Below are 20,564 nucleotides of genomic sequence, written 5' to 3'. Positions count from 1 at the left end.
GCGAGTCTGGGGACCCGGCTGACCACTCCTGCCTAAGCCCAAGCCCCCGGTGTCCGTCCCTTCCCTGGCGTCCAGGGCCCTCCTCGCAACACCACCCCCACCCCCGCCAAGTGACCCCGCCCAGTTGGCCCTGCCCAGGCCACCGCCACCGACCCACAGGCCCGGGTCCCCGCACCCCAGGCTGGAGGTGTCGGGGGTGCTCCCGACAGCAGGCGGCCAGCTGGTTCCCTTCGGGGCAGCCGCGCGCCCTCCCCCTCAGGGCTGTAACCCGAGCCGCCGCCGCGCTGCCCCGCCGCCTGAGCCCCGACAGCGATTCCGCAGGCGCCATGGGCCGCGGGGCCTGCGTCCCCTCAGCGGCGTCGGGGGCCCACGACCGGGCCCGCCTTCTCGGAGCCGTGCTGGGCGCGCTGTGCCTCCTCCCCACGCTCGTGCTGCTGGCCCGGCCGGGGGCCCTGGGGAACCGGCCCGTGGCGAGCGCAGCGCAGGTGAGAGGGCGCGGGAGCGGGCGAGTCGGCCCCGGCTGACCGTCCGGGCCTGAGTCGGCGAGTCCGCGTCCGTTGAAGGGGGGGTGGGGGGGCAGCATCTGCTGGCAGCTCCGCCCACTCCGACCTGGCCTGTTTTTAGCAACGTTTTTCTTTCTGGCTGTTAAGTAGCCCTGGCTCGGGGTGGAAAACCAGAAAATGCCGAAAGACAAAGGAGTCCCTCCCTAGAGAGAGAGCGCCAGCGCTCCCTGGAGCGCGCGCCCTCCCATCCTTCGAGGTCTATTTCCTCGCGGCTTGGGGACAGTCCCTGCTGCCTCCCCACGGGGCACTTGCTTCCCTCGAAGGGAGACGCTGTGCCCCCGACCGCGGGTGTGCTCACCACCCCAAGCCTTGGCCCGCCGCACCCCCCAGCGCCCCGCAGACGCCGCTACACGCTGACCCCGACCCGGCTGCACTGGGACCACTTCAACCTCACATACAGGTGCGACCCTGGCCCTGGGGGGGGGGGCGGTGCTGCCTGGCTGCCACCCCTGACCATGACTCCCACCCCAGGATCCTCTCTTTCCCGAGGAACCTGCTCAGCCCCAGAGAGACCCGGCGGGGCCTGGCCGCCGCCTTCCGCATGTGGAGTGACGTGTCCCCCTTCAGCTTCCGCGAGGTGGCCCCTGAGCAGCCCAGCGACCTCCGCATAGGTGGGCGCCGTGCCCCCAGTCCCCGCCCCGCCCCAAGGCCCCCTTTCAGCCCCGTGCTCCTGCAGGCTTCTACCCGGTCAACCACACGGACTGCCTGGTCTCCCCGACGCACCACTGCTTCGACGGCCCCACGGGCGAGCTGGCCCACGCCTTCTTCCCCCCGCACGGCGGCATCCACTTTGACGACAGCGAGTACTGGGTCCTGGGCCACACACGCTACAGCTGGAAGAAAGGTGACGCCGGCCTGGCCTCCCGTGGGGCCCTCGCACCACGGGCGGGCACAGCGGGAGGGCTTTGGGGGTGTCATGGCTGGGATTTGGGATCAGGGAGGCGGGCAGGGGCAGGCTGGGAGGAGGTCGTAAGCCTGGGTTCCGGGAGCCCTGAAGCCCCCTCCCCCCACACCGCTGGAGCCCGAGCTGGAGCTGCATTCCTGGGGGCCAGCTCACCACCTCGCCAGCCTGGAACACGCTTATCTTCCCACGGCTGCCCGAGGGAGGCTCCCGGCACTGCAGCAGCTGTTCGGGCCTCGGGGGCAAGGCCGGCGGGCGGGCGGGCGGGGGGCGGGGTGGGGGGCGGCGGAGGGCTGGGCCGGGTCCCGGGCGCTGACCGGCGGGGCCCGCAGGCGTGTGGCTCACCGACCTGGTGCACGTGGCGGCCCACGAGATCGGCCACGCGCTGGGCCTGATGCACTCGCAGCACGGCCGGGCGCTCATGCACCTCAACGCCACGCTGCGTGGCTGGAAGGCGCTGTCGCAGGACGAGCTGTGGGGGTTGCACCGGCTCTACGGTGAGTGCGGGACCGGGCCGGGCGGGGCCAGGGGCCGGGGCGGGCGGGCCCTGAGTCCAGGCTGCCCCCCTGCAGGCTGCCTGGACCGGCTGTTCGTGTGCGCGTCCTGGGCGCGGAGGGGTTTCTGCGACGCCCGCCAGAGGCTCATGAAGAGGCTGTGTCCCAGCAGCTGCGACTTCTGCTACGGTGAGCTTGGGTGTCAGGCACCGGCCTGCCTCTGGCCAGGGCGCCAGGTACTGATGTGGCCTCCGCCCCCCCCCCCCCCCCGCCCCGTATGAGCAGAGTTCCCCTTCCCCACGGTGGCTGCCACCGCACCGCCCCCCAGGACCAAAACCCGGCTGGTGCCCGAGGGCAGGAATGTGACCTTCCGCTGCGGCCAGAAGATCCTCCACAAGAAAGGCAAAGTGTAGTGAGTGACCCTGCCTGGGCGCCCGAGGGTGGGCGGGGGACTCGGGACCCTGCCCAGCCCTCCGCCCTCCCCGCAGCTGGTACAAGGACCAGGAGCCCCTGGAGTTCTCCTACCCCGGCTACCTGGCGCTGGGCGACGCGCACCTGAGCATCATTGCCAACGCCATCAACGAGGGCACCTACACGTGCGTGGTGCGCCGGCGGCAGCACGTGCTCAGCACCTACTCCTGGCGTGTCCGCCTGCGGAGCTGAAGGCCGCCCGCGGGGCTGAGGATGCCGATAAAGCAGTTTCTCGCTCACGTCTCCTGGCCCTTTCTTGGGAGGGTGGGCGGCCAGTCTTGGCCCACGGGGTGCGGAGCCTGCAGCCAGTTCCTTGCAGGGAGGATGCCGTCCACAGAGACAGGCCGAGACGGGCTTCTCCAGGCCGGGCCTGGAACAGTGGGTAACCCGAGGCCCAGGCGCCAGCAGCATCACCAGGGCCCGCGTGCTGAGCCAGTGGGGCCGGGGGTCTCGCGTGGGCTCAGGGCTGGGAAGGGGGTGGGCCCTGTGGCTGCAAGGCCTCCCTGAAGGGAGTAGGGTGAGCGCGGGCAGCGTGTGTGTGTCGGGGAGGCTGGCGGTGCCCGCAGGAGGAACTAGCTCGGTGCAGCTGGGGGCCCCGGGCAGTGACAAGTCCCCTTCTGCCCAAGCGACACTGTGTCCAGCCAGACCAGTAGCCGGAGGACTCGCGGGCTGCAAAGAGCTGAGCCCACGGAGACTGCCTTTCCCCCCTCCCTCCCTGAGTGTAGGGGCTGGGGCTCCCCCCGCACCCCGGGGAGGCCCAGGACCCAGCACAGGACCAGCCCCTTAAAGAAGGAAATGCCAGACCTTTTCTCCAAGAATAGTTTACTACATCTTAAAACACGCAACCACCTTGTACAAAAACCCGCTGTGGCTGCGAGCTCGCACGCCTGGCTCTGGGGCCCTGGGTGAGAGGCAGGAAGGTGCTGGAGCAGCAGCCTGAAGATTAAGAAGTACCAAACCCCCCGCAGCTCTGTTCCCAGTCGTGGCCAGCACCCGACTGGGGTGGCCGCCGGTGGTCACCGTGGCTGAGTGTGTGTGTGTGGGTGTACGGATGCCCGCCCTCTCCTCGCAGGGCAAGTCCGATACATCTGAAAAAACACAGCCTTTCCTCCCACGGCAAGGAAAACGTGATTTAATTCTACAAATTTACAAACCAAGATAAAGTGAAAACATGGAAAACCCCACGAGGCCAGCAGCCAGTCCTAGACTTGAGGTCGCGTCCACGGCAGCCCCGTGGCAGTGGCGGCACCTGATCAGGGCAGGACGGGGGTCTGGACCCAGACGTCGCCTCCAGTGTCTGCCGCTGTCCCAGCTGGGCCTCAGCGGTTGGCGCTCCCCAAGGTGGGTCCGGGGTCAGCTCTGAGCCTCAGAACTTGAGGCTGAAGCCTGGGCCCGCGGCCGAGGCCCCCTGGTTCGTGGTTGTGAGGTGGAAGCCCGTCTCCTTCAGGTCGTCGTCACCCTGTGGATACAGCGGCTTCGTGGGGCCCCAGCCGGGCCAACCCCGCCTTGGCGACCCCGCTCCTCCCACCAGCCCGCCCCTCACCAGCTGGCTGTAGCCCAGGCCTCCCTCTGGGGGCCGGGGGCTGGTGCCCCGCTTCACCCTCTGCTGTTCGCTCTTGGCGGGCCATGTGGGGAACATGGAGGGGTCGATGGGGAGGGGGGTCTCGCGGAAATACTCGTGCTTGAGGCCATCCTCTGCGCTGACCCTCCGTCCAGGGAAGTAGGTCAGAAACCTGGGAGAACAAGGCACTTGGCAGGGGCGGGGCTGGGCGGGGAGGAGGCGGGCTGAGGGTGGGGTGCAGGGAGGGACGCACTTGTTCATGAGGTCGAAGCCCTGGTCTGAGAGCAGAGCCCCGAAGCGCTTGCGGAGGTTGTTATACGGGTACTCGGTGAAGGTCATCTTCTTGACTGCGGGGAGGTCATTGTAGCCGGGCCAGATTTTCTCACTGGGGGTCCCCAGGTCCTGAAACAGGGCGGCGTCTCAAATAGCCGGGCCCTGCAGGGAAGGGTCACCTGGCCCGGGCGCCTGCACACGTCCCCAGGGGCACCCACCTTGAACACTTTGTTGATTTGATCGATTTCCGACTTCCCAGGGAACAGCGGCTTCTGAGTCAGCAGCTCCCCAAAGATGCAGCCCACCGACCACATGTCCACGGCCGTGGAGTACTCCTGGGGGTCAGGAAGCACTCAGGGGGCTGGTGGGTCAGGGCGGCCAGGGCAGGCTTCTGCACACCCACACTCACCTTGGCGCCGAGCAGCAGCTCGGGGGCACGGTACCACAAGGTCACGACCACCGGGGTGTAGGCCTTCAGAGGGGACCCATACTCCCGCGCCAGCCCGAAGTCCCCCACCTGTGAGGACAGAGGGCGGGCTGTGGGCGGTTCCATGCCTGGGAGCGGCCGCTCCCCGAGCCGCCCGCAGGGCTCACCTTGAGGATGCCGGCATGGCTCAGCAGCAGGTTGGACGTCTTGAGGTCTCGGTGCAGGATCCAGTTGTCGTGCAGGTGCTTCACTCCACGCAGCAGCTGGATCATCAGGGTCTTCACCTCTCCTGGATGGCGACAGGTCAGCACGCGGCTGGTGCCCCGGGTCTTCGGCTGCCTCAGCAGCCACCAAGCTTCCCGGCACCCGGGCGCTCACACACACGCAGCGCAACAGGGTCAGAGTCCAGGTCAGCACTCCCGCCCCGGGCGACCTGAGCGCAGCACGTCCCTCGGGGACCTGGGCGTAGGGCCCTACCCGGCAGGAAGGGCTGCTTCATGGTCTCCATGAGGCTCTTGAGGTCGTGCTCCACGTAGTTCATCACGATGTAGATCTTGTCCATGTTGCTGCCCACGACGATTTCCTAGGAAACGACAGCAGGTCCCATGGCCCGGGGGTCCCAGGCTGGCCCTGCCGCTGCCAGCTCTCCCAAGAGACCTGAAATCCCGGGGCCCAGACGCTGGGTGACAACAGGGATCTCCTAAGTGCGACGGCCACCGGGGTGTAGCACTTGGGGGCCCCGCGGGGCAGAGGCGCGTGGCCGGTGGCCTCACCCTGACGGTGACGATGTTGGGATGCTGCGCCTTGAGGATGGTGTTGATCTCCCTCAGCGATGTGATCGGGAAGCCTTCCTTCTCTTTCTCCATCTTTAGCCGCTTCAGAGCCACAATTTCATCTGAAAAGAAAGCAACAGGAAGACCCAACGTTGAGCAAACATTCTTCCACCCACACATTCTTCCTGTTTCATCGCTGTTCCCCCACGATCACGGGACATGGCCAACCGGCCTCCCCCAGGTGCTCAGAGCCTCGACTGCTGCTCTGAGGCCCCGCCAAGGGTGCACACCTGCCTGAGGCTGCAAGCAAGCAACACAGAGCCTCACGGTCAGGCCGACTTCTGGCCTCTGAAGGCGCCGAGGGGCCAGCTGCTCAGGTGTGCAGCAGTCAGATGAGGCAAGGCTGAGGCCCAGCACCGGGGGGGGGGGGGGCGACGACCAGGATAGTAGGAACCTATACCCAGCGACCCTGACACTGAAGGTGCCGGCGCTCCGCGGTGCTGGCCGGCACTCTGGGCCACCCGGGCCATGCGCCACACCACCCCTTCCCTTTGGGGGACCGTCCTGGGACTCGCCCCACCTGTTTTCTTGTCCTTCGCTCTGTACACCACCCCGTAAGTGCCTTCTTCAATCCTGTTCAGGCACTGGAATTCCTCCACACTCCGACAGCCCTGAGAGGAAGCCAGCATGAGGGCGCGGCAGCGGGGCCACACCCCAGAGGGAAGCCCCGCCGGACAGACGTGTCAGGAGGGCCCGCAGGGCGCGTGGGCAGAGGCCCGGGAACGCTCTCCTCGCTTCAGTGAGCACGTGCCCCTTTATCCAAAAGCCAGCCCTGGGCAACGCCCCACCCCGCCACCTCCAGCCTCCTCATTCTAAGATGAGGCTGGGACAGGAGTGGCCCTGTGCACTGCACCCCCAGCTGGCGCAGGAAACCCCCAGGAGCTGGGGCGGCACTTGGCGCTGGGCCACTGGCCTTGGGGCGCCCGGAGCACCTGAGGCCGTTCACCCTCTGGAGACCTGCCCTCTCCAACCCCCTCCCTCCAGCATAGTTGTTACTGACTTTTCCCAACAGAAAACCTGGGCTGACTCGCAGCGCTGCCCTCCGACCCCTGCACAGTGACCGGGCGAGGGGAGCAGGTGCCCACTCAGCCCAGGCCGAGGCAGAAGTGACCGCAGAGCTGACCGCCCGCCAGGCTGCCGCCCCCTCCACATGGCGCCCCTGGCGGGCGTCCTGGCTGCGGACACAGGAACTGTCCCCCACCCCCCAAGACTGCTGGACAAGAGGCTGGACCATGATCAGGAACACGTGAGAGGCCAGTGGCCGGGCCCGCCCACCTACAGACACCCACAGCAGGGACCCAGCTTCTGCTCTCAGCAACCGGCCCCGTCCACAAGCAGCAAGGCAGAGCCAGGCCTGGGGCGGGGAGGGCACCTGACCTGCAGGGCTGGCAGGTACTTGGGCAGCTCCTGTTTGAGCTCGATGGGTGACAGGGCTGGGGAGTCGGGCACGAAGTCCCCCTCGGTGAGGGCGCTGCTCTGGGGGGTGCCCTCGCCCACCTCCTCTTCCACCTCTTCGCTCTCTCCAGAATCGCGGTCAAATCGTGACTCTGGAACTTCAAAAGTTCAACCCAATTACGAACCAAGAACAAGCAAGTGTGGCTACCCCACCCGTTCTGGGGGGGACAGCGAGTGCAGAAAGAAGCCATATTGAGAGCCCCGGGGGGGCTGGGCACAGGCTGCGCGTCCCACCGCCCTGGACACAGGGCACTGTGTCTTGGACCCACTGGCCGGGCTGGGACCACTATGAACCACTGGCCGGTCACGAGCCACAAGGCCCGCCCAAAACTTGCGGCCACTGGCCAGAGGGCTTGGCCTGGCTGCCTGCGGAGGCCATGCAGCCCCTGGTCAGCAACGGCCCTGTGGTCGGAGTCGAACTGGCGTTTCCCAGCCTCCCCTGATGTCCAAGCCCATTACTCTCAGGATGGCGCTCATTCAGCACTGTCCCTTCTAAGGGACGCGGGCCCCCACGGGCCCAAGCGGCCAAGTGCGGGGTGCTGGGGGAAGCAGCTCCCCGCGAGCCAGCTGGGTCCTGGGACGCACCAGCCAGGCGCTCCCTGTAGCTCCCGGGGCACGATGTGCCTCTGGGAAAGGATATTTCTTAGGTCGCTGCCCCGCTCACGACTCAAACGTGAGTCAGCACCCAGGCCAGGGGCAGACGAGGCGGCGGCGGCGAAGCACCACTCGGGGGGCCTCTCACCAACCAAGACGTGGTTTTCATTCTCTCGCTCCTCCTCTTCACTCATTTCTTCTTCACTCACTTCCTCTGTAACGGAAACAGGTGTCACCTCAGACCCTCCACAAGCAGAAACGCGGTCCGCGTTGGCCGACAAGGAAGCAAGGGCGCCCCATGTCGTCGACTCGGGAGCCTCATGTAAGTCCCAGACAGCCAGGCGTTTCCCATCTGGATACATTTTTACTGACGTTTCACATCACCCACCTGCAGCTGCTACGCTCTTACGGAGTTAAACCGCGTGCGCGCGTGCGGGCGGGGCGTGCGCGCGTGTGCGCGGGGCAGGGAGTGCGTGCGCGCTCACCGGCTGACTGTCCGGATGCGTCCTCGGAGTTGCTTCCGGTCTCCTCCTCCTCCTCCTCCTCCTCCCCCTCCGACTCTTCGCTGCTGCTCCCCTCCTCCTCCTCCTCCTCCTCCTCCTCTTCCTCTTCCTCCTCCTCCTCGGAACCGGACCCTGACTCCGCTTCAGGAAGGAAACAGCCAGCAGTGAGCTTCGGCCCCGGGGGGCCACGGACCTGGGCGGGGCCGGGCACGCCGCTACCTGACGAGGACTCCGCTGAGCTGGTCCTCCTCTCGCTGCCGCTGATGTCCTGCAGGTCGGACAGCAGGTCTCTCTCTTCCACTTTCTCTTCTTTTACTTATGGAACAAACCATCGAAGGTGAATGTGGGAAAACGTCTGAAACTAACAAGATTCGATGGCGCTTCTCACACGAAGACTAACTTCGGTTTGTATGGGAAACAGCTCACCCAGATACCCGGGAGGAAGACGACTCTTCAAAAGACCAGTAACAAACGTCTGTGCTGATAAACTTATTTCGTACACAGTCCCTCTCACACACCACGGAAGCGTTTAGCGCATCGTGATGTGAAGCAGCAGCTTCCTGTGCTCAGACGCCCCTCGCAAAGACCGCCACACGCTGGCCCTGCGAGCGCTGTGCAGCCTCACCTGGCTTCCGGCTGTCCCCGAGCTCAAACCTCTCTCGAGGCGGCCGGAGTGGGCTCCGACTCCAGTGGCTGGCTTTCACCTTGTCGCCATAGTCCTCTCTCGCTGTCCGGTGATGTGCAGACACTAGGCACGAGAACAGAAAGGAGGTGGTGCCGGCAGCCCCCTTTCCCACGGCACACACGCCCCCACCCCCACACAGCACCGGAATGGAGCACAGGAAGCGACCAGAGGACCCAGGTGGGCTTTCTAGACTGCTCTCTATTGGTCAAAAGGCAGGGGCCAGAACCCACCTCTCCAGCCTGGGCCTGACCCCCCGTGAGTGGACCCCAGACACAGCTGTCTGGGGCAGACAGCCCACACCCCAGGAGCCGCAGGGTCGCCCGGCCCCGCCCCTCGCCCCACCTCCCCGCCGGGCCCCGCCCTCGCCCCACCTTCCCGCCGGGCCTCCCGCTCCTTGCGGCGCTCCTCGGCCCGCCGCTCCCGCTCCTTCTGCTCCCTCTGCTCCTTCTGCTGCTCCCGCATCTTGCGCTCCCGTTCTCGCTTCCTTTCTAGCTGCTCGAGACGGTCCCTGGAACCAGCAGACGCCACATTTTCACCCCGAAACAGGCAGTTCTCTTTTCGCCCCCAGTGCTTTTGCTCGCGTTTATAAACCACTTCTCTGGGCCGTTCAACCCTCAGAGAGCTTTTTAAAAAGCAGAACACACACGCATGCGCGTCCTGGGAACCTCGATCCTAAAGCGTCACACGGAAGAAAGTGCCGGTACAAGGAGGTAACAACAACTGCCTGGGGCAGAAACCCCACTGGCTCCAGAACATTCTGCTCGCCAGCTCTACCGAGATCGCCAAGAGGATTTCCCTCCGCGCACACAATGTAAATCCACCTCTACCAGAAGCCGAGTCTTCCTGGGCCCCCAAGGGCGGGGAGAGCCCATCTGAGGAAGGGCGGGGGAGCCACAGACCCGGGCCGGGCGCCCTGCGGATCCTGGGGCCAGCTGTCGTGTGGGGGTCAGGAAATATCAGTGACCAGTGACCGAAACACGTGGAGTCGGCGGCACCGGACACCAAAGAGTTAAAACTCATCAGTCCGTTAACCCTCAGGTCCCTACAGGGTTAAGTCCAAATACAACTTTAAAAGCGAACACGTTAAACAAAAAAGGCAGCATTATACACACAGAAATGAGCACAAGCAAAAAACGGTGAGAGCGCAACCAGGGCCGCCAGTGCTTTCCACAGTCAGACGTCACCACTGGAGGGGCCGGACCACGGCTACTGGGCTCCACGCACTGTCTTCTACCCGCAAATAAAAGCGGAAGGAGACTTCCCTGGCGGCCCAGTGGTTAGGGCGCCGCACTTCCAGTGCAGGGGGTGCGGTTTCGGTTTCATGCCGCGCAGTATGGCAAAACAAACACAGAAAGTGGAGGTATAACTTACATATAGAATTCAACCAGCGAGCTCAGTTTCTCTGAACACATCCCTGGAATCGGGCAACCATCACAAGCTGGCTTCAGGACACTCCCAGCACCCACTGATCGTACCGCCTGTGGCCCCCCCGCCCCCCACCCCGTCCCCCGCCTCCCAAGCCTGCTTCTCCCTGCTCTGCATTTCCCAACGTTTCTTCGGCTTGCTTTGGGATGAGTTTGCTTTTTTTCTGGTTTCTTTGGGTAGAAGGTTAGGTTATTGATCCGAAACTTCCTTTTCTGCTTTCCGGTTTAGCTGCTTACAGCTGAAAACACTTCACTCCAAGCACAGCTGGAGCCGCATCCCTAGGTTCTGACACACTGTCTTTGCTCTCATCTTGTTCAAAATATTTTCAGGGAATTCCCTGGTGGTCCAGTGGTTAGGACTTGGCGCTTCCACTGCTGGGGCCTGGGTTTGATCCCTAGTCAGGGTACTAAGACCCTACAAGCTTTGAGTCGCGACCAAAAAAAAAAAAAGTTCAAAATATTTTGTTTTTCCTTACAATTTTTTCCTCGGGCCATGGGTTTTTCACAAACGGGTTGTTAGATTCCCAACATTTGAGGATTTCCCCAGGTTTCGTTCTGTTGCTTTTTTTTTAATAGAAATTTATTTTTGGTTGTGTTGGGTCTTTGTTGCTGCGTGCAGGCTTCCTCTAGTTGCGGTGCGCGGGGGCTGCTCTTTGTTGCGGTGCGCGGGCTTCTCATTGTGGTGGCTTCTCTTGTTGCGGAGCACGGGCTCTAGGCACGCAGGCTTCCGCAGTTGTGGCTCACGGGCTCTAGAGCGCAGGCTCAGTAGCTGTGGCACACGGGCTTAGTTGCTCCGCAGCATGTGGGATATTCCTGGACCAGGGCTCAAACCCGTGTCCCTTGCATTGGCAGGTGGATTCTTAACCCCTGCGCCACCAGGGAAGCCCTGTTGCTGACTTCTAATTGAATTCTTCTGTGATAAGAGGGCATACTTTGTATGGCCTCAATTCTTTTAAATTTCAGACTTGTTCCACGGCCTGGCACACGGGCTCTGTTGAAAACTCATCCCAGGAGCTCTTGGGGCAATCCATGTCCCGCGGCTGTGGCTGCAGTGCTGTGTCCACCTGTCCCCCAGCCTCTGTTCATCTGGGAAGGCCTTTATTTGCCCCTCACTTCTGAGGCTGGCTGTGCTGGATACAGAATTCCGGGCTGGCCGGGTTCCTGCCTGTGGCCCCCCGGTTTCTGATGAGAAGCACCCCGCTCGCTGTTGCCCTTCATGAATTTCTCACTAACTTCCCCAGTGTGGCTGTGACTTTGTACTTATCCTACCTGGCGCTCACTGAGTTTCTCGGATGTGTAGATAAAACGGTTTTCATCAAATCTGGGAAGCACTCAAGTCATTATTTAAAAGCCACCTCTGTGCCCCCCCTTCCCTCCCACACGCCGCACGTGTGCTGGTACACTGGATGCTGTCCCACAGATCTTGAGATTGAAGATCCTTTCCTCTCTGTCTTCAGAAGGCGTGAAGTCTGTTGCTCCGTCTTCAGGTTCCTTGCTTCCAAGTCTTCGCCAAATCTGGAAACGCTGTCTACTATGTCTTTCTTCCTTAATACGGGGTCAAACCTTCTTATGTCTTTGTATGTCTCAAAACGTCTTGTTGAAAACTGGACATTCTAGGTAACATCTTGCAACTACCCTGCACTCGAATTTTTCCTCCCAGTTGTTGCTGTTTAGTAAGCCGCTGGGCTAATGACCCTGTGAACTCTTGTCTCCCTTGTACAATGTGGCCACTGCTGCATTTTTCCATGTGCTCCTCTTTATTTTCAAGCTTGGCTTCCTTGGGGTCACCACCGTGTCTGCACAGCTGTGTGACTGGACCACACTGGACAGAGCACAGGGCTTAGCAAACGTGAGTGTGTCATGTGCCAGCAGCCAGGACACTGAAGGCTCTGCTGGCCTCACAGTGGCCTTAGACACCAACCTCCCAGCTGCACCTCTCACACTCCCTGAGTCCTGAGAACGAAGGCTCTCCTCACACCTGCTGTCCCTGCCCTCTGTTCAGCCCTGGCTGCTGGGAATGTCAGCATCTTCCAGCCTGCTACTTCCCTTCTGTGAAGCAGCGCAGCTCTCAAGCTCTCTCTGGAAATGACTGCAGGACCCAGAAGTGGCCCTAGGACTCACACCTGGGCCACGCAGAACAGATCTGGGGTGAACAGATGCTCTCTCCTGGAACTCTAAGCCCGCACAGAGGCACCTGGAGATGGAAGGCCCAGGAGTCTGGTATCCCAGCTCCCGGGCCATTTCAAGGCCTTTGGGATTGCCTTTGTCACTTCTCCTTTTGTTTCTTGTTTGGAAGAACCAGAGTCTATTTCTGCTGCGACCCCAGACAACCCTAAGCAACACATCTTGTTGGTCTTCCTGGACAAGGCCCCCTGGAACAGAGCTGGTGCAGAGCAGGCGCTCTGCACACACCTGCCGAGTGAGCAGACGGGGAATCGCCCACACCCCAGGCCTCCCCGCACTGACTCTGCCTCAGGACTCATGTGCAGGGACTGGCTGCCCCCAGAGTGGCTCCACCCGGGCCTGGACAGCAGCCCTCGCCCTCCTCTCCGGGGGCGCTGGGCTCGGGTGTGGACAGCCGCTCCCCTCCTCCCGCCACCTGCCACCCCTCCCTCCTCTCTCTCCTTCCCCTACGGCTGTATGTCCAGCCCAAACCTTCGCTCCTCGCCTCTTGATTCCTCTTGGACCCCCAGCTCCGTCCAGCAGCACCCCTCCCTGCAAGCCCGTGTCACAGGCGGGCGCAGAGGCACCACCCGCCCGGGCCGCCGGCCTCACCTCTCCCTCCGGGAGTGCTCCCGCGCCAGCTCCCTCCGCTTCTGTCGCTCCCACTCCCGCCGGGCCTTATCCTGCTCTTCTCGGTGCCGTTTACGGCGCTCGTGCTCTCTCTCCTTCTCCTTCACTCTGGCATGCTTCCCTAGTGGCAAACAGGATGTGTCATACCAAGAAACTTAACCTCCAGAAACTCAACTTGAAAATACCCAGTGAAGAAAAGAAAAAATATCTAATCATTGACTTGGAGAAACAATCATGACTTTCTGTTAAAAAAAAAAAAAAGAAAAAAAAAAAGAGGATGAAAATATAACACTCTATGCAGTAAGCCTCCAGTTAAGAAAAAAACAAAAATAATGTGATTATCACTGAATAGAACTGTGATCTCCATCTTTCTTTCTAATTTTCTGTATTAAATAAACTGTGATTAGACCGTATTACTTTCACGATTTAAAAAGAAATCCCCACTTGTAACGGATACGGGACAAAGCTTGTCTCCTTTTAGTTTCTACACTACGTTATACACCACATTAGCCAGCTGAGTTTAACAATGAGATTTGTATCAGGCCCCAGGCCCAGTTTTCCCAACACCCCTAAGAAGCTCTTTAATACTGGTATGAAATAAAACCCATTATTTCAGTTTTATCAAGCATCTGTTTCTTAGTTAAAGCAATTTAGCATTGAAGACTGTGTTTTCCCTTGTTGAATTAAGACAATTCTGTAGGTAGACAAACTACCCCAGAACAATGCAATCGGGGGAAACACACAGAAGAAAACATAGAAGGAAAACAATGTATCTATTCGGAATGATCTACAATAAATTTATGTTGTTAGCTAAAATTTTATTCTCTTCGCTTTCAACTGTGCTTTGGAGAAGGCAGTAGCTCATGAAATAAGAACGAGACCGCATCTGAACACAATACAAAAGAAAACAAATGCTCTGTACCCCCTTCTGTGGAATGACTACGATGCCTACGTTTCTCTTTTCTCTTTTCATCTTTCCTGTGATGAGCTTTTTCTTTCCGAGACATTTGCTGGGGTGGTTTGATAGCCAAAGAATCATCTTCCTCTCCTCTGAAATAAGACACCACAGCATTACATCACGCCTGAGAAAGTAATGTGAGGAGCACCGGGGTATCGTGGAGTGTCTTCAACCCAGAGAGATGAAGGGTTCAGAACAGACAGGTGAACCTCAACCATCAGCTAAAAGATGATGTTCATTATGAAACCTAAGCCCAAACTGTATATTAAATACAGATTCAGATGGAAAGTGTTAAGTGGGGAATCAATGTGAAACATGGAACAGAAAGGCCTCTCTGAGGAACTTTTAGGGTATTCATGATCTTGGTCGTGGGGAGAGCCTACAGGTGTATAACAACGTATCAAACCACACACCTGAAATCTGTGCAGTTTGTCATTCACACCATAATAAAGTTGTTAAAAAAGGTCCCACAATTTTAATCAAACTTAATGATCTCAAAAGGTCATTTAACAATATTTTCAACTGATTATATAACCAAAATCTTGGAAGAATTCATACCCTATGCCTTTTTGCCTTAATTTCTGGTTATGTTGTTTTTAACTGCTTGATGATGGACATGAGAAGAAAACAAGTGAGGAGAAAGCACAGCACGGGAAGAAATGTCAGAACATACAGACCTCGGTAGGACCGTTTCTGTATCAAGGCCTTGCTCCAAGTATCTTTCAGCAGCTACTTTGGTTTATTTGTAGATAATTTTAGACAGTAATTATACAAATCATCACAAACATACAGCAGAATTCTTTACATGTACCACGTGAATGGTGTTCACTTCACTGCAGAATGATCACAAAGAAAGGAACACACGCTCAGGCTTTTCCTAAGAAGAGGGGAGAGCTGGTAACTGACACCACACAAGAGTCATTTCAGTCTAGAGGTAAACCTCAGGTCATGACCTCAAACTTTCAAAATAACACTGAGAAGGGCCAGCCAGGACCACAGCCCTGTCATGGGCTCAGCCTGCCTCCTCAGGGGAGCACACCTGCAGCCGCTGGGCTCCTCCAGTGCCACAGCCCTCTCACCTGTCCTCCATGGAGCCCTCTCTTCTATACGGCGAGTTCCTTATCGTTATCTCCATGCGGTGGTCCCTCAGCTCCCCCTCCTCCAGGGAATCCCGCTTGGAATCCCGGTCATCAGACTAAGAAGCAAGGAGAAAGCAATTTTCCTTACAGATAAGCCTATTTTTCATAATACTCAAACCTTGCCACTATCCGAAAACAAGCGTTCATACACACTTTGAGTGGACCACTGTTACAAAATACAAAAAACTCTCATTCAAATCCCGTCAATTTTTCGTATAACTCTCTGTAACCCAGAACCTGAGAAATTTAACACCAGAGTATACGACAGGGGACATGAGACTCTGTGACAAGTCTGTTAGCTGTTTATATTAGCCATAACTGAGCCTTAAAGCATACTTTATACACCAAATACTTCACAGTATCTCAAAAAGTACTCATAAATACGTGAGAAAGGTCTGCTGCTAAACTTATCAGAAGAGGAATGTCTTTCAATGCCCCTTATCAAATTACTAAAGTTTTCCTATGTTATTAGGCAAACCAAGAAAGGTGTAAAACAATAATACTAATTTCAAGGCAGCTTCCTACTATGCTAAAAATACTTGGAAATGGTGTCATAAACATAATGATGAAATGAGAAAAACAAGCCCAACAGCACTAGTGATTTTAGGTTCAAAATACTTTATTTTCCACGTGGCTGTGGTCATCTATATGCAGCTTTAGTATGTTATCGATCTGCTGTCAATGTAAACTGAGTATCTGAATGTTTTTGTTAATTTTTAGAATAGATTTTGGGCTCACCTGCGACATTTGGAAGTACAAAAGAACTTCACCGAAGAAGCGTTGTTCTAATGGAAAAATGAGGGCAAAGAAATTAAATCTCCTTTAAAAAAAACACTTACTTAAAAAACATGGCTTACATTTTTTAAGCGTTTTATCTCTGCTTTCTCCTCTTGTTCCTTCCGTCGTTTCTTTTCCTGAAGAATTTCATCTAAAGTTTTCACTTTCCAAGAGTCCTTTTCATCACCCATTTGAGTTAAAACACTGCAAAAAAGACGAAGAATTCAAACTGTGTCAGGACTCAGCAAACTGTGGTTTGATGCTATGCTGTTTCTGCACACTTGTGCCTTGCCACTTTTGAGCGCTTCAGTACAAATCTTTGTTAAGAGGGATGGGCTCTGCCAGAAATAAACCCACACACCTATGGTCAATTAATCTTCGACAAAAGAGGCAAGAATATACAATAGGAAAAAGACAGTCTCTTCAGCAAGCAGTGCTGGGAAAGCTGGGCAGCTGCATGTAAATCAATGACGTTAGAACACACCCTCACACCATACACAGAAATAAACTCAAAATGGCTTAAAGCCTTAAACAGAAGACATGACACTCTAAACCTCCTAGAAGAGATCACAGGCAAAACATTCTCTGACATAAATGGCACCAGTGTTTTCTTAGGTCAGTCTCCCAAGGCAACAGAAATAAAGCAAAAATAAACAAATAGAACCTAATCAAACTTACAAGCTTTTACACAGCAAAGGAAATCGTAAACAAAACGAAAAGACAACCTACGGACTGGCTGAAAACATTTGCAAACGATGTGACTGACAGGGCTTAATTTGCAAAATATACAAACAGCTCATACAACTCAACAACAAAAAACCAAACAACCCAATTGAAAAAAGGACAGAGAGCTTCCCTAGTGGCGCAGTGGTTGAGAGTCCGCCTGCCGAGGCAGGGGACACGGGTTCGTGCCCCGGTCCGGGAAGATCCCACATGCCGCGGAGCGGCTGGGCCCGTGAGCCATGGTCGCTGAGCCTGCGCGTCCGAAGCCTGTGCTCCGCAACGGGAGAGGCCACAACAGTGAGAGGCCCGCGTACCGCAAAAAACAAACAAACAAACAAAAAGGACAGAAGACCTAAATAGACGTTACTCCATAGAAGAAAACAAATGGCCAATAGGCACATGTAAAGATGCTCAACATCGATAATTATTAGAGAAATGCAAATCAAAACTACAACAAGGTACCACCTCACACCCGTCAGAATGGCCATCAATAACAAATGCTAGAGAGGGTATGGAAAAAAGGGAAACGTCCTACACTGTTAGTAAGAATGTAAGTTGGCTTAGCCACTACGCAGAACAGTATGGAGGTTCCTCAGAAAACTAAAAACAGAACTACCATATGATCCAGCAATCCCACTCCTGGGCATATATCCAGGCAAAACTATAATTAAAAAGGATACACACACCTCCTCCCCCATGTTCATAGCAGCACTATTTACACTAGCCAAGATATGGAAGCAACCTAAATATCCCTTGACAGATGAATGGATAAAGATGTGGTACGTATATACAATGGACTATTACTCAGCCATAAAAAAGAATGAAATACATTTTCAACGATGCTGCCTGGAGAGAGCAATGTGTTACTGAGACCATTCTGACTACATATGTGAATGAACCCGTTAAGGCCTCTATATAAACTTTCCAGATCCTGGTGGGCAGGTGTGGAGATCTACTCATCTTGTGGACACCCAAGACAAGCCTCTATTACCTCCTATTGGTAGAACCTATGCGGGCGCCAGATGGCAAAGCGGAGATGCAGTGAGCAGCCCCAGCTCCAGCACCCCAGAGTTTGGAAGGATGGGACTGGAACTGGAAGACAACTGCTCAAAGACCACCAGAGGACCCCATTAGGATGCAGAATGTTCTAGGATGCACAGAATTTATGGCTATCTTTGGGAAACCACAACTTTCAAAAGTCCACTTAATTAGAAAGACACTGCCACTATTGCCACTGACTCCAGGGCCATGCTGTATTTGCTCTGATCTGCCCCAGCAACACGGATGCCCAGGACCCTGCTTCTCAATATCCACAGGTAGAAACTGGACCATGGCATGTTTCTTTAATTCTGCTGCCAAAAAATCGGTTCCTGTGACTGTAGAAATGGCAAAAGTGCGCCCCCCCCCCCAATGCAGTCTCTGCCTCACTTCCAGCCTTCAAATCTCACGTATGTGTATGTGACTGGCTGAATGTAAATCACACTGAGAACCCTAGTTTCATGGGAGTCTGGAAAACACGGTATTCAGCGTTCCACTCTCTGCCTTTCAGAAAGGCAAACTAGAAGAAGGGTGAAGTGGATATTGGGCACAGGTCTACTGTTTCAATCTCGATAACGATCCTTTACCAGGTGTTTCTTTTTTTTGCTGTACGCGGGCCTCTCACTGCCGCGGCCTCTCCCGTTGCGGAGCACAGAATCCGGACATGCAGGCTCAGTGGCCATGGCCCACAGGCCCAGCCGCTCCACAGCATGTGGGATCCTCCCGGACCGGGGCATGAACCCACGTCCCCTGCATCGGCAGGCGGACTCTCAACCACTGCGTCACCAGGGAAGCCCTACCAGGTGTTTTTTGAAAGGATTAAATGTGGTAATATGTGGAAGTGCCTATTTCAGTAGCTGCATGTAATAATACGCAATAATCGGGTTCACTTAAACCACTTACTCATAATTCAAGAATAAATTTTCCATGTCCAAATGCTATACAATTAATATTCCAAACATGAATTCACTATCAATTTGTCCATGGGTACAGTTGGAAATACCTCTACTTGTCTGAGATTATAACTGTGTATAGAATTCACACCTTAAATGAACTGCTGTCCAGAATGGTAGCCACTAGCCACATGTAGCCATTGAGCACTTCAACTGTGGCCAGTCTGAATGAAGCTGCGCTTTAAGTATAAAATACACACTGGATTTCAAAGACTTTGTGTAAAAAATGTAAAATACCTCATTAATAATTTTACACTGATTATTACATGGTGAAATAGTAATATTTTAGAAATATTGGGTTAAATAAAATGTATTATTAAAATTTAAAAAAAAGAATGAAATAATGCCATTTGCAGCAACCTGGATGGACCTAGAGATTGTCATACTAAGTAAACTAAGTCAGAAAGAGAAAGACAAATACCGTGTGATATCACTTATATGTGGCATCTAAAATATGACACAAATGGGACTTCCCTGGTGGTCCAGTGGTTAAGACTCGGTGCTTTCACTGCTGGGGCCTGGGTTCAATCCCTGGTCAGGGAACTAAGATCCCAGAAGCCACGTGTGGCCGAAAAAAAAAAAAAAGACAAGACACAAATGAACTTATCCAGAAAACAGAAACAGAGTCACAGACATAGAAAACAGACTTGTGACTGTGGGGGGCGGGGAGGGAAGGACTGGGAGTTTGGGGTCAGCAGAAGCAAACTATTATACACAGGACGGATAAACAACAAGGTCCTACTGTAGAGCACAGGGCATTATATATACAATTTCCTGTGATAAACCCGTAACAGAAAAGAAGATAAAAAAAGAACGTGTATACATGTATGACTGAACCACTTTGCTGATTTTAGAAAAACTGAAAAACTAGAAAGAAAGATTAAAAAAAAAAAGTGATGGGCTCTGGAAAATGACCACTTGGATTCCAATCTCTTTGCTGTCATTCCTGTGCTGTCCAGGGCTAGTTACTTCATCTCAGCTTACCATTCCGTAAACGGTAAGAAAACCACCTATATGACAGTATCACTGGGGATTAAATGAGATCACCCAGGTAAAGCTCGTAGCTCAGTACCTGGCACTCACCAAGCACTGTTTTTGCCGTCAGGAGGATTTATTAGAAAGACGACCTGGGGGCTTCCCTGATGGCGCAGTGGTTAAGAATCCGCCTGCCAATGCAGGGGACACGGGTTCGGGCCCTGGTCCGGGAAGATCCCACATGTCGCGGAGCAACTAAGCCCGCGCACCACAACTACTGAGGCCGCGAGCTACAACTACTGAGCCCGTGTGCTGCAACTACTGAAGCCCGCGCGCCTAGAGACCCTGCTCCGCAACAAGAGAAGCCACCGCAGTGAGAAGACCGCGCACCGCAGAGTAGCCCCCGCTCGCCGCAAGCAGAGAAAAGCCCGCGCGCAACAACGAAGGCCCAATACAGCCAAAAATAAATTAATAAATAAACAAAATAAATTAAAAAAAAAAAAAGGAAGACGACCTGGGCTGCGTGGGTCACTGGCCCATCGGACGGCTGCAGCCCCAGCACGGGATACGGGGAGGCCTGGGTGGTTGCTCCGAGGGCGCGCTCGGAGACCAGGCCGCGGGTTGCCGGTTCTTGGGGTTCAGTCGCGCTAGCTCGTGGTTCGGCCCGGCAGAAGTTGGCTCGGGGAGCTCCTGGGCCCGCCTCCTCCTCCACCCCGAGTTCCGCGCCGGGCGAGATGGCCTAAGAGTGTCGCCCGCCCCGGCCCACGCGCTCGAGGCCCGCCGGGATCCGAGAGTTTAGGTGAGCCGGCCGCGCCCCGCTCCGCCCCGCCCCGCCCGGCCCGCCGCCACTCACCCCTACGCCGCCGCCGCCGGACCCGAAGCCTGAGAAGAAACTGCCCGGCGCGCGCCAGGACCGTCGTCACTTCCTGCGTCGGCGCGGGCTGATGACGACGGAGGGCGGGCCCCATGGGCAGGCCCACCCCACCCCACCCATTCACCCCCAACCCCCCTCCCCGCCGCCGAC

At 56.4% G+C, this 20,564-nt stretch overlaps 2 protein-coding genes across 3 annotated transcripts; one reads left to right on the top strand and one right to left on the bottom strand.

Moving 5' to 3' along the window:
* Positions 1-326: 326 nt before the first annotated feature.
* MMP23B (matrix metallopeptidase 23B) lies at positions 327-2,621 on the top strand (the record flags this gene model as incomplete). The annotated part of the gene is made up of 8 exons (XM_082862473.1): positions 327-485; positions 827-963; positions 1,035-1,174; positions 1,240-1,407; positions 1,797-1,961; positions 2,037-2,147; positions 2,244-2,370; positions 2,447-2,621. 8 exons carry the CDS (start codon positions 327-329, stop codon positions 2,619-2,621), a joined length of 1,182 nt encoding a protein of 393 aa, XP_082718599.1.
* A 647-nt stretch (positions 2,622-3,268) lies between these two features.
* CDK11B (cyclin dependent kinase 11B) lies at positions 3,269-20,419 on the bottom strand. 2 transcript variants are annotated; one of them, XM_082865702.1, is made up of 20 exons: positions 19,649-20,419; positions 15,932-16,055; positions 15,015-15,130; positions 13,900-14,027; positions 12,960-13,098; positions 9,132-9,268; positions 8,701-8,823; positions 8,295-8,390; positions 8,058-8,216; positions 7,721-7,786; positions 6,901-7,076; positions 6,044-6,134; positions 5,464-5,585; positions 5,168-5,273; positions 4,858-4,979; positions 4,673-4,780; positions 4,482-4,598; positions 4,244-4,392; positions 3,973-4,162; positions 3,269-3,888 (listed from the first exon to the last, which is right to left on the bottom strand). In XM_082865702.1, exons 2-20 carry the CDS (start codon positions 16,040-16,042, stop codon positions 3,796-3,798), a joined length of 2,349 nt encoding a protein of 782 aa, XP_082721828.1. In that variant the 5' UTR covers positions 16,043-16,055; positions 19,649-20,419; the 3' UTR covers positions 3,269-3,795. The 2 variants fall into 2 exon arrangements, with proteins under 2 accessions (XP_082721828.1, XP_082721829.1); XM_082865703.1 differs by having other exon boundaries at positions 13,930-14,027.
* Positions 20,420-20,564: the final 145 nt, after the last annotated feature.

This window comes from Leucopleurus acutus (assembly GCF_964270905.1).
Source record: "Leucopleurus acutus genome assembly, chromosome: 2".
Classification (NCBI taxonomy): Eukaryota; Metazoa; Chordata; class Mammalia; order Artiodactyla; family Delphinidae; genus Leucopleurus; species Leucopleurus acutus.
This window is presented reverse-complemented; position numbering and strand designations above follow the sequence as displayed.